Source organism: Balaenoptera borealis (assembly GCF_965194805.1).
Source record: "Balaenoptera borealis genome assembly, chromosome: 20".
NCBI classification, from domain to species: Eukaryota; Metazoa; Chordata; class Mammalia; order Artiodactyla; family Balaenopteridae; genus Balaenoptera; species Balaenoptera borealis.
Window position 1 is genome coordinate 52,568,506 of NC_138879.1, and position 11,675 is coordinate 52,580,180.

General features: G+C 53.5%; 2 protein-coding genes across 2 annotated transcripts; both read right to left on the bottom strand.

Moving 5' to 3' along the window:
* Nucleotides 1-87: 87 nt before the first annotated feature.
* Nucleotides 88-2,320, bottom strand: LOC309618770 (uncharacterized protein SPEM3-like). Its single transcript, XM_082373021.1, has 3 exons — nucleotides 1,509-2,320; nucleotides 1,303-1,360; nucleotides 88-1,184 (listed from the first exon to the last, which is right to left on the bottom strand). The coding sequence occupies exons 1-3, from the start codon at nucleotides 1,644-1,646 to the stop codon at nucleotides 307-309; spliced, it is 1,074 nt and encodes a 357-aa protein (XP_082229147.1). The 5' UTR covers nucleotides 1,647-2,320; the 3' UTR covers nucleotides 88-306.
* Nucleotides 2,321-8,190: 5,870 nt separating this feature from the next.
* LOC309618773 (acetylcholine receptor subunit beta-like) lies at nucleotides 8,191-10,469 on the bottom strand. The gene is made up of 4 exons (XM_082373027.1): nucleotides 10,250-10,469; nucleotides 9,575-9,756; nucleotides 9,073-9,220; nucleotides 8,191-8,768 (listed from the first exon to the last, which is right to left on the bottom strand). The coding sequence occupies exons 1-4, from the start codon at nucleotides 10,463-10,465 to the stop codon at nucleotides 8,628-8,630; spliced, it is 687 nt and encodes a 228-aa protein (XP_082229153.1). The 5' UTR covers nucleotides 10,466-10,469; the 3' UTR covers nucleotides 8,191-8,627.
* Between the last annotated feature and the right edge of the window lie 1,206 nt (nucleotides 10,470-11,675).

Consider the following 11,675-nt stretch of genomic DNA (forward strand, 5'->3'; position numbering starts at 1 on the left):
GGAATAAGTTCTGCTTTAACCTGCGGGCATCGTAGACCACCTGGCCGGAGGAGAGGCCTTGGCTGAAGGAAGACAAGGTAGAGGGAATAGAAGCTAGGATGGGGATAGGGGTGGTGGAAGGGACTGGAGTGGTCGTCAGGGCCATGACCAGCACTGGGACAGAGGTTGTGGCAGAGATCGGGACAGGGGCTGGTGTAGGGGCTAGGGCAGGAGTAGTAGCAGGGGCAGAAGTTGGGGGAGAGACTGGGGCCGAAGTTGGGGGAGGGACCAGAGTGTTGGCATGGGTATAGGTCAGATGAGCATGGGTCAGGGTGCAGACAGAAGTGTGGCCCAGGGACTGGGCTGAGGCATTTGAGGGGGCCTGGGCTTGGGCCGGGGCTGGGGTATGGGCTGAGGTATGCTCAGGGCCATGAACCTGGGCAGGGCTGCGCCCAGGGGTGAGGGCTGGGGAGGGGGTCTGGGCCTGGGGGGTGGTGTGCTCAGGGGGGTGGAAGGTGGAGCAAGTCTGGGCCTGAGGTGGGGCGTGCTCAGAGGGGTGGGTAGAGGAGAAGGTCTGGGCCTTGGCAGGTGTGCGCCCAGTGGGGTCCACTGGGGAGAAGGCCTGGGCCTGGGCGGAAGTGTGCTCATGGGCGTGGCCTCGGGAGCAGCTCTCGGCCTGGGGGGTGTGTGCTCAGGGGGGTGGGCTGAGGAGAAGGTCTGGGCCTTGGCAGGAGCATGCGCAGGGGGCTGAACTGGGGGGCGGGTCTGGGCCCGGGCTGGGGCCTGGGCTGGGTCATAGTCTGGGGTCTTCGTCTTGCTCTCTTGGGGCAGGCGGAGTGGAAGCACGTCCACCTTGCTCATCCTGCGGAGCTTGGAAGATGTCTCTTGCCTGGAGCAAAAGGTGGCTCGGGACGTTAAGGCTGTGACCGGAGGGGCCTCGCCAGCGCCCACTACCCCCTCCTTCCACAGTCCCCGTGGAGCCTCCATGGGAGCCCCAGCCCGTCCACACTGAGGCGGCCTCCAGCAGCACCCAGAAGCCTTCTCATTTTTTGTGTCTGGCATCCACGAGTCAAGGTGGTTTGGGTGCCCGAGCAGGAAGCTTGGGCGATGGCGGAAGCGGGAAGGAACTCTTGAGCACAGGTTCTTGGGATCCACGGAGCAGCGCATGCACATGCGATGGCTGCCTACACAGCTGGCTTGCTTGTCTGCGGGGAAAGGCGAGATGGGACAGGGCCTGGGTTCCTGAGGGGCTGAGAATCGAGGCAGGGATAGAAGAAAGGGGACAGGCCCACATCCCCTGAGCCCACGCTGGCGCCCACTCACCTTTGGGGAAAATATGATTGAAAAGTGTCCGCAAGGAGCTCTTCAGATGCCTCCAGATCTGAGGGAAGCAGGGGAGAGGGGAGGCCGGGAGCAGGGTGAGCCCTGAAATCCAACCCTTGTCCGGCCACACCCCAGCAGCCCTCCCACCTCAGCCCCTTCAAGACCCCAGGGCTCCCCTAACCCCGCTGCCCACATCCTGCACTGACCAGAGTCACCACGTTGATCCCCACGTTGAGCAAGATGAAGCTGCCCAGGAACAGAAGAATTGAGTCTCCTAGGTCCTGGCATTTCCTGGGGTTGGTGCCAGAGCACGGCTGGGCTCGGTAGTGGGTTTGCTCACCCATGGCCGTGGGTCCCAGGACTGCCTGGGCCCCCCGGCCTCCACATAGTCACTGGGAGCCAGACTCCTCTGGTGGGGGAGGGGGAGAAGGACTGGGTCATAATGGGGCAGGTGGTGGGGTCACAATGAGGGGGGAGGAGGAAAAGGAGGGCCCAGGGTGGCATTCCCTGGTAACCAGGTAATCAGGTAAGCTGAGCCTGGACAGTCAAACAGGGCCCGGAGGCCGGCACACCTCCCCTCGAGCGGTCAATCATTCGCTCACCGCCCGCTGACTCACTTGTTCAAATGACACATTCCATCTCTTGGCCCCTCCTGAGACTAGGAGGACCTTGGCCTCAGAGCCCTGGGGAAGGCCTGGCTGGAGTCCAGAGCCTCAGCCTTCTTCATGCCCTTCACTGGGCGTGGAGCTGGACCTGCCCAGATGTGGAACCTCCCAGTTTGGAAGCAGCTTCTTGTATGAGGCTCTCTGGGGACAGGGACAGCTGAGACACAGAGGAGGTGCCCAGAGACCAGTGGTTTGGAGTCTGCAGCTGCAGATCTCCTTAGTGCATGGTATAGGACCAGGAGGGGCTTGCTGGCAGGACTGTGGCCACTAAACCAAGGGGACCCTCAGGCCAAGAAGAGGACACTGGCTTCTTATTGCAGGAAGCCAAGGGCAGGGACCCAGGCTGGCAGAAGGAGTGGCTCTTCCAAGCCACAGACCACCAATGTTTCCTGGACTCTGGCGCTCTTTATTCCTCTCTCCATGCCCTGCCGCCCCCCGCCCCCGCCCCCGCCCCCGTTTGCTGCTGGTCAGTTCATTTTTCCCAGTCTGGCTCCCGTGCAGAGGGGGCCTCGAGGCCGAGGTGGAAGGCGGCAGCGAGTTGGCCCGCGCTCGGCTCTCCTGCACTTGCCGCTTCAGCTCCAGGCTGTCATACACCTGGTAGCTGGCATTGCCCCCCGGGTCCTGGCTGAGTGGCATGAAGGTGGGCCGGGGCGGAAGGTGCTCGGTAGCCTGGACGTCGGGCAGGGGCTGGGAGGAGCGGACGAGCAGGGCTGAGCTGGGAGCCGGGGCCCGCCGGTACGAGGCCTCGGCCAGCACCGTGAGGGAGGCGGAGGTGGTCAGAGGGCGCCGCACGGGCAGCATCTCGGCCCATTCGGCCGCCCGGCGCCGAACTCCTTGGGGTTAGAACAGAGGCCTAATAGGATGGATCTGAATAGCAAACAATAATGAGGGACATACACTAGGGCATGCGGAGAAATAGGGGACTCCACATCTCACTTGGGAGTAGAGGAGCCCTGGTCATTTAAATCTAGAAGCGTTCTTGCATGCAATTATAACTTCATTTTAGAGGTGAGACTGCAAGCCTAGAAAGGTTGCACATGACTTGTCCAAGGTCAGAGCTGAGCCAGAGAGGTGTTGGAAATGGGCTCTCCTGCTGGGACGTATCTCCTTGGAATCGGTGGTGGTAATGTTAGACAAGAACACACCGATAGTGTGCCTGTAGTGACCCAGGGATGGACATCTGACTCAGGGAAGGGACATATTAGTGTTGCCCACCTCAGACACACAAGTGGTGGCAGGGAAAACACTTTGCAATCTCGCAGCTTATGTGTGTATACAGAAGAGTTATCAGGACTGAAAATCAAGTCCAGAGGAAACTCCAGCTGGGCTAGGGCAGGGCAATGAGAAATTATGAGGGGAAGGAAATTGCTTTCAGCGGCCAGTGCTATCATGGACACAGCTTAAGTCCAGGCTGAAACTAGGAGCCAGAATAATAGGACAGAAAGATAGGACACCAGAGATACGCTCACAGATTAGACCAATGCATGCTGGACCAGGAATTCTTACATTCCTTTTTCCCAGGGGTCTGTCTCCACAGTGAACTAGGCCTAAGTCCATGGGCAAGAAAATTAAGTGGAGACACCTCGAGAAAATTAGAGGCCTATGAAGGAGGGCACCGTCAGAATCCAAGGCTCAATTTGGGGAGCCTAAAACACAAGGTTTCCTAGTCACTGACCAAGAGAGGTCTTCTCCCTCAGTAACCACGAGCCCCAAACACAGCCCAAAACGGGGGAGGCAAGTTTCCATACCTCTGGTCGTGACCCAAGAGACCAGATCAGGAAAACTGAAGCCTGGGCTTCTTCTCACAGTCTGGGGAAATCAGGCGTTGGGTGTCCATGCCTACATCTTACCTCCTCCCCAGAGGGTGGCTTCTGAGCCACCCTAAAAAGAACTACGTTCTCTGGGCTCTGGGGGAGCTTTAAGATGCTGGGGGTGGGTGACAGGGAAAGGAAAATTGCTCTAAACTCTAAAGCACTGCTCTCCAATAACATTTTCCATGATGATGGAAACGTTCTAAATCTGTGCCGTCCAATGCAGTATCCGCTAGCTCCATGTGACTACTGAGCACTTAGAAGATCATGACACTGAGGAACAGAATTTTTTTCTTTTTTGGCCAAGCCATGAAGCTTGCAGGGACTGAGTTCCCCGACCAGGGATTGAACCGCGGCCACAGCAGTGAAAGCGCCAAGTCCCAACAACTGGACCACCAGGGAACAGAATTGGACGCCAGGGAAATTCTGTTCCCTGAGGAAGAGAATTTTTAACTTTTTAACTTAATTTTTAACAGAATTACTTTTCCTTAATTGTAACTAATTTATATTCTAATAGGCATATTTGGCTAGTGGCTACTGTAATTGACAATGCAGCTCTAGGGCCTTGGGGATAACGGATTTAGCTAGACAGCGATGGAGGGAAAGCAGGGAGAGCTTAGGTCCTCATCAGGCCCTGTGGGATGGGGCTGGGGTGGATGTCCTCACACAACCACAGAACACTTCTCTTGTCTCTTTATTCCTCATGCATATCTGTCCCCTGATATCCCCACTCCTTGATGGTCTCCGGTGAGGTGCTGGATGTCTCTCGGTGAAGGCGCCTGGGAGACAGAGCTTCGCATTTGTCCCTGCCCGCTCTGAACTGTCTCTGGCGGGCGTCAAAGACCCCATGCCCTAGCCGGGTGCCTGACCCAGGACAGTAGGGCTTCCAGCTGGTCTTGGGAGGCGCAGACATCTGGCGATAGTTCTGGCAGGCTGGAGGAACTGTATCCATGGGGTGGTACACCCAGTCTTGGCCGCCTGCTCGCCGGGAGGATGATTGCAGCTCAATCAGCACAGGTACCTCTGAGAAGGTTTGCAGGTCATTGTAGGTCACCTGAGCCTTGGGAGAGCAGGAGTTCTGACTGGGTGGGACAGAAGTCCCTGGTATGTGCTGCCCTGCATCCTCCTTTCGAGGACCTGCCTCAGATCTAAATAACTTTCGGGTCTGATGTGGGCCCAAAACTTGGAGAGAGTCAGTTCCTAGAGGGTTCTTGTGGAGGCCAGGATTTGGGATAAGGCATGAGTTGTTACGGAGGCCTGATCTCTTGGATGAGCCAGAGTCTTGGGTAAGGGCTGGACCCTTATGGGGGCCAGGATCTCGATTAATTCCTGAGTACTTGTGGAAGTTAGGGTCGTGGGTATGTTCTGAGCTCCTGTAAATTCCAGCATCTTGGGTAAGGCCACATCTCCTTTTGACTTCAGTGGCTTGGGTTAGGCCTGGATTCTTATGGAGGTCAGAATCTTGTGTAAGGCCTTGGCTCCTGCAGACTCCAGAATCTTGGGTAAGACCTGGATTCTTGTAGTCTCCTGAGTCTCGGGTAAGGCTTGAGCCCTTATGGAGGCGAGGGGTTTGCACAAGGCCTGGGCTCTTATGGAGGCCAGATTCCTGGCAAAGGCCTGAGCTCTTGTTGACTCCAGAGTCTTGGGCAAGGTATGGACTCTTCTGTGGCCCAGAATCTTGGGTAAAGTCTGGACTCCTAGAGACTCCTGGATCTTGGGCACTACCTGTACTCTTGTAACATCCAGAATCTTGAGAAGGGTGTGGGCTATTATGGAGGTCAGTTCTTTGGGAGAGCTCTTGACTTTTATAGAGTACAGTCTCTTGGTTTCGTTCTAGATTCCTATAGACTCCACAATCATGCATAAAGCCTGAGCTCCTCTGAATGTCAGAAGTTTGGAGAAACGGTGTGTTCTTGTGGAGACCAGAGGGTTGGGGGAGATATGGGCTTTTAAAGAAACGTCCATCTCGAGTAGAACCTAAGCTCTTCTGGGAGCCAGAACCTTGGGTAATGACTGGATTCTTCTGAAGGTCAGAGTCTTGGGAAAGGTTTGGATTCTTGCAGAGATAAGGGTCTTGGGTAAGGCCTGGAAGCTTGTGGAGTCCTGGATCTTGAGCAAGGCTTGGGTTCTTGGGGACGCCTGGCTCTCGGGTAAGGCCTGGGTTCTTGTGGAGACCTGGGTCTCGGGTAAGGCCTGGGTTCTTGTGGAGGCCTGGATTTGGGGTAAGGCCTGGGTTTCTGGAAACTCTACAGTCTTTTGAAGGGCCTGGGGTCCTTTGGAGGACAGAGCCTTGGTTGAGGCCTAGATTCTCACGAAGTTCAGGGGCTTGGGGCTGGTTTGGGGTTTGGGAAGTAGTGGATAACTGGGAGGGATGGGGCCCTGGGAAGAGAGGACAGACGGAGGAGACTTGGAGGTTGGGGGAAAGGTGGGGGGTTGTATTAAGGTGGAGGGCTTCTGGTGGTTGCTGTGTTGATGAAGGACAAAGGATCTGGGAGAGGGCTTCCCTGGTGGCGCAGTGGTTGAGAATCTGCCTGCCAATGCAGGAGACGCGGGTTCGAGCCCTGGTCTGAGAAGATCTGCAAAAAAAAAAAAAAAAAAAAAAAAAAAAAAATCACTAAAAAAATTCCCACAAATCTTGTTTCTGGCACTTTAGAAAAACTGCGGAAAAAAGTACATAATAAAGAATACATATATATCTACACACAAATTATATATATAATATATATATATATATATATATATATATATATATATATATATACACACACACACACAGCGGAACCATAAGAGAGACTGAGGAAGGCCTTGGAGGCAGGGGGCAGATGCGTTAACAGTCCCCCTATATCCTTAACCTGCACTCCTCTGAGGCAAAAAGGCACAGAGATGGAAGGGGTTGAGGATGGACCAGGGAATTTGAATTTCAGAACAGGTCAAAATTCTAAAACCATGGACATTTTGGGAGAACTGAGACTGTAGACATTTATTTTTTTGAAAATATGATTTAGGAAAATAGTTTCCAGAATTTGGTGGTTCTGGGCAACAAAGGAGATTGTGGTGAAATGGCGATTAAAATACATGTATCTGAGTTGGGGAACTTGAATACTGTGAATTTCACATGTTGGAAATTTGGGATTTTGCAATTTTGTCTTTTGAAAATTATCAAGTCTTGTCAGTTTGTGCCCTCTTTCCCCATGTTCCCTGGGAAGAAGGGTGACGGTGGAGTGGAAAGGCCACTGGTTCTGTGCCACAGCACGCAAGATTTAGAATTCTACAGACTCTAGCTCTATACGTAGTGAGGACCCAGATTTAGAGAAACTGACCAATATTTATCTCCGCATTTGTGTGTGTGTCCAACTCTCTAGGCCAATAAACCAACAAGACAAACGAACTGTGCTCCACAGTGGGATGCCAGGTGCAATTATTGGCGTGGCTGGTGGGTCTGGCTGGACAGGGACATGCTAACCTTGTCCCACAGGGATCCCTACAAGTTGTAGCCCTATTCTCCCTCTTAGGACAACAACTTCCAGCAGTTGAGTAGCTGTGAGAGCCTGTTGACCCTAGGTACTTCATTGTAATTGCTGCAGCCACTAGGCTCAAGCTGACTTTGCTCTGACCTCCAGGCAGAAACATTAACACAGCCTGCTGGGCACAAGATCTTCATCTCCCAGATGAAGCCTTTTCTCCAAACTGAAAGGAAACTGAGGCACAAAATGTGTGATGGCCATAAGAGACACCAACACCCTTTCTTGTTCCACTCCTGGCCTCCCACGGGCTTCAACTCCCTGTCCCTCCTCCCCTCCCCTGTATTTTGTCTAGTGTTATGCAGGGATGGGCAAGTAAAATGAGTGGTCAGGTGGGTGGGGCCTTTGAGGAATTCTGGTACAAATACCTTGACCAGAGTGGGCAGCCACTAATCAGCTCTAGCAGGTTGCTGCCAACAGGGGAATCAGACCTGGTGCTACTGTAGTTCTTAAAAAGTTTCAAGAGAAGCCAGAAATCCAAATTTCTCTGTGAAATATCCACATTTTAAAAGTAGCAAACCAATTCAAATTTTAAATTCTGCTGGCCAACAACATGGGCCAAACAAAACACACCAGTTTGTAACCTCTGATGTATACTGCCTAATGCTTTTGTTCTCATCTTCTCATATGATCCTCAGACTAGGGAGCAGATACTATTATTAGCTTCATTTTACAGATGGGGAAACTGAGGCACAGAGCAGTTTAGTAGCTTGTCCAAAGTTTGAGCACCAAAGCTGGAACTTGAGGTTTTTACAGTGTGCTTTTTTATCCTCATTACAAATGTATCCTTTCAGAAATAACTTTTTTTATCCTAATGATAATACATACTACAAAATACAATAAACTACAGAAAGGTAAAAACAAAGAAAAAACGACCACTAGTCCCCAACATGCAAATATAAGCGATATTAGTGTATTTCCTTACAGAAAAAAATTTCCCTATTCATTCAACCAGAGGTAGCGGCCATATAGGTTAGGATCTGTGCTAGGTGCTGGGGATATTACAGTGAACAGACATAGTTCCTGCCCTCAGAAGGCTTACAAGCTAGCGATTGTTCTTTGTTCCATTCATTGCCAACCTAGGTGTGAATATCCAATGGAGCTTCTTCAAGAAGCCAAAGAGTAAATAAGCGGATAGTGCATTTCAGGTGGGCCCAAGCTCCCCATCTGCCCAGTCCCACTTGGGCTTCCTCCCTAGAAACGAAATGATGAGAGGATTGGACTCCTAGTGAAGGAGTTAAGATGCAGAAAGGGATAGGGCTTGAGAGTACTACCAAACTAACTCTCAATTCAACTGGCCGAGGACCTCGGTCTCGGCCCTCTCGTCCTCAAGGAGAGGGGTCGGGAGGGGGCAAGTGGTACGTGGCGTCCAGAAAGATGACGAGGGTCCCGACGCTCGTGAAGATGATGAAGGTCCACAGGAAGAGGCGGTCCACCACCATGGCCACAAACTGCCAGTCCTCCTTCAGCTGAGGGTAGGAAGAGGAAACTGTTCCTGAGCTCCAGACCCCCAGGGAAGGCGGCCCCAAGGCCCTGTGCCGCACCCAGGTCCTCCTACCACGGCTTTGAGACAAGGGCGGGCCCGCAGAATAGCAGAGAGCGAAACTGCGGGCGACGGATGTGAGTAAAGAACAAGTCGGAAACCAGGGGGCGGGACCAAGTGAGGCAAACTTCCAATCAGAAATAAAATCGAGTGCTGGGGGCGGAGCCTAAGTTTGCGGGTGGAGCCAAGGCCACCCAGGCCTTGCCTTGGCCCACCCTCTTCGGACTCACCGCGTCGTGGTCCTCCTGTTCCTGCAGCTGTTGAGCGATGTAGCTGATTGAGGAAACGACCTCCCGTAGCTCGGGAGGCAGGCCCACAGCCCGGTTTGGACCATCGATAAATCGCCGCAGGTCCGGGGCAGACAGTTCAGGCTGGAACCTGAAAGAGGCGAGTCTGTTTGGCCACGACCGGGGCGCAAAGACGGCCTGCGCGGGTGCTATAGGCCCCGCCCCAACTCCCTCCTCCAACGCCCGTCCAGGTTTCAAAACGTGAGAGAGCCCTTCAGGTTCCCTCTGACAGCGGCGCCCTCTCTAGCCTTCCGCAATTCCTCCTATTCCCGTACGCTTTAGTCCCCACCTCCCCGCAAAGTGGGCAACAGAAGGGATACTGCAACTCCCATGATGCTCAACCACGACATCCTCCAGGAGCTTAGGACGCCTGCCTGCGCACAGTCTTCTGGGAACTGTAGTTCTCCCTCTCCCTTCTACGTGGGCGATGGGGAGTAGATACTACCTGTTGGGTTTGGGGAAGAGAAAATCATTTGGTGGCTTGCGGATGAAATATTCATCTGTTCCCCGACCCCAGCCACTTCCTGGAGAATCCCTGAGAGGTATAGGAGGTGGCTCCGGTATCTGGTCTCTCTCAGGCTTGGGTCTCTTCAGACCCAGATACAGAGGGAGTTTGTGGATAAAGATCTGCAGAGTAGAAGAAGAGGCGTGTTGGAGGGGGCTCTTATGCTTTCAGACCAGAAGGGAAGCCGCCAACCACCCCCACGGCACGTGCCCATTCTTGCGCATGCGTGCATGCATCCCACAGATGAAATGCAACTACACAGCCCAAGAGTTCTTAAGTGGGTTAGGAGGCATCCTGACTGGAAAGAAAAGTTCTGAGGGCTTCCACCCTGATAGTACCTAACCCTGAGAATGCTTCCTTGGGACCCACGATGGGCAGTATTGATGAAGAGAGTCTGGGATCTACGCAATGTTAATGATGGGAGGATAAAATTAATTGGGCAACATTTCAACACCCAAAGACCTTGGCACTTTGACACTCTACCAGGAGTTGTAGTTCTCCCTCAGGTCTGTGAAAGGGAAGGTTGAAGTTGGTGGGAGGGAGGAGCGATACCGGGACAAAAAGCCAAATACTAGGATTGAGAGTTAACACAGGTTGGAGAGGAGATCTTCTTACCTGACGGACCCAAAGGGGCATTTGGTGGGTGTAGGGTGAGCGATGGTGCAGGTTGAGGACTACGACGCTAAGGATGACTGAGAAGGTGACGAGGACCATGGTAAACATGAGGTATTTGATAATGATGGGGACAGACAGGGAGGTCTCAGGCACTTTGTCTGCCAGCAGCAGCAGGAACACAGTAAGGGTCAGCAGGGCAAAGATCGGGAGCCCCATCTTCTCTCCTTGGGGGACAGAGGGGAAGGCGGGAGGATTAGGCTTTGCCAGAAAGCAATCTCCCTGGCATAATCAGTGACCGTGTTTCCAGCTCACTCAAGGACAGGCTTTTGGAAGGGCCAACTGCATGCAAATAACTCCTACATTTATACCTCCAACCTGGACTGATTCCCCTAAATTCCACACTTGTATCCACCTGCCTACTTAACCTCTCCATTTGGGTGTCCAATAGACATCTCGAACTTCACATGTCCAAAACTTAATTCCCTCACCACCGACTCCCCACATAGTCTTCCCCAGTTCATAAATGACAACTCGATCTTTCCTGTGGCTCAGGCCATATCCCCTTGAGTCATTCTCAGCTCTCCTCTCTCTCATCCCATATCCAATCCATACCAAACCCTATTGGCTCTACCTTCAAAAGATATCCTGAAACTGATGACTTATCACGTCTACCACTACCATCCTGGTACAAGCCACCATTACCTCAGATCTGAGTTATTATAAAGGCCTCCTCTTTGCTTCATCCTTTGCCCCCCTGCTGACTGTTCTCAACAGAGCAGCCAGATTGATCCCGTTAAAATGTAAATCAGATCATATCACTCCAGTGGCTTCCCATCGCCTTTAGCATAAGAGTCCTTACTGAAGTCTACAAGGCCTTCCCATTAGCTCTCTGACTACATCTCCTACTGTTTTCTCTCTTGCTTACTTCATTCAGTTACACTGGCTATTTCTTGAATATGCAAGGCACACGCCACCTCAGAGCCTTTGCATTCACTGTTAACTCCTCCTGGTAATTTCTTCCCCCAGATATCTACCAGGGTCACGTCCGCAGGAGATAGGGCGCCGCAACCCTAGTCCCGGCCACCAGAGGGCGCAGCAGCGCCAGGGCCGCCGCGTGCGCTTGCAGCAGGGGAACGGGTATGCGCGTCTTGAGCGCCAGCTCTTGGCAGGCGAAGCAGAGCTGCCATCCGGAGGCGCCCGGCCGCTCTGTGCCGCCGCCGCCGGGCACCAGGTAGAAGGAAGACGACTCCGAGGCCAGCGGGCCGGCCCACGAGTGGCTCCGAGCCTCCTGGGGCCAGCCGGCCACGGACACCACGGGGATCAAGTCGAAAAGCAGGAGGCGGCGCGGGGGCCCGGGCGTAGCCAGGAGGATGGTGGTGACCCCCGCGTGGTGGGCTGCGTGGACCAAGCGCGGGGCACCCGGGAC

What these genes read in the sequence shown, in the direction of transcription:
- LOC309618770 (XM_082373021.1), bottom strand. Translation starts at nt 1,646, where the DNA reads ATGGGTGAGCAAACCCACTACCGAGCCCAGCCGTGCTCTGGCACCAAC. An exon ending in GGATCAACGTGGTGACTCTG is followed by an intron (nt 1,361 to 1,508) that starts GTCAGTGCAGGA and finishes TGCTTCCCTCAG; the next exon opens with ATCTGGAGGCATCTGAAGAG. An exon ending in CAATCATATTTTCCCCAAAG is followed by an intron (nt 1,185 to 1,302) that starts GTGAGTGGGCGC and finishes CTTTCCCCGCAG; the next exon opens with ACAAGCAAGCCAGCTGTGTA.
- LOC309618773 (XM_082373027.1), bottom strand. Translation starts at nt 10,465, where the DNA reads ATGGGGCTCCCGATCTTTGCCCTGCTGACCCTTACTGTGTTCCTGCTG. An exon ending in TGCCCCTTTGGGTCCGTCAG is followed by an intron (nt 9,757 to 10,249) that starts GTAAGAAGATCT and finishes TCTACTCTGCAG; the next exon opens with ATCTTTATCCACAAACTCCC. An exon ending in CTCTTCCCCAAACCCAACAG is followed by an intron (nt 9,221 to 9,574) that starts GTAGTATCTACT and finishes CGCCTCTTTCAG; the next exon opens with GTTCCAGCCTGAACTGTCTG.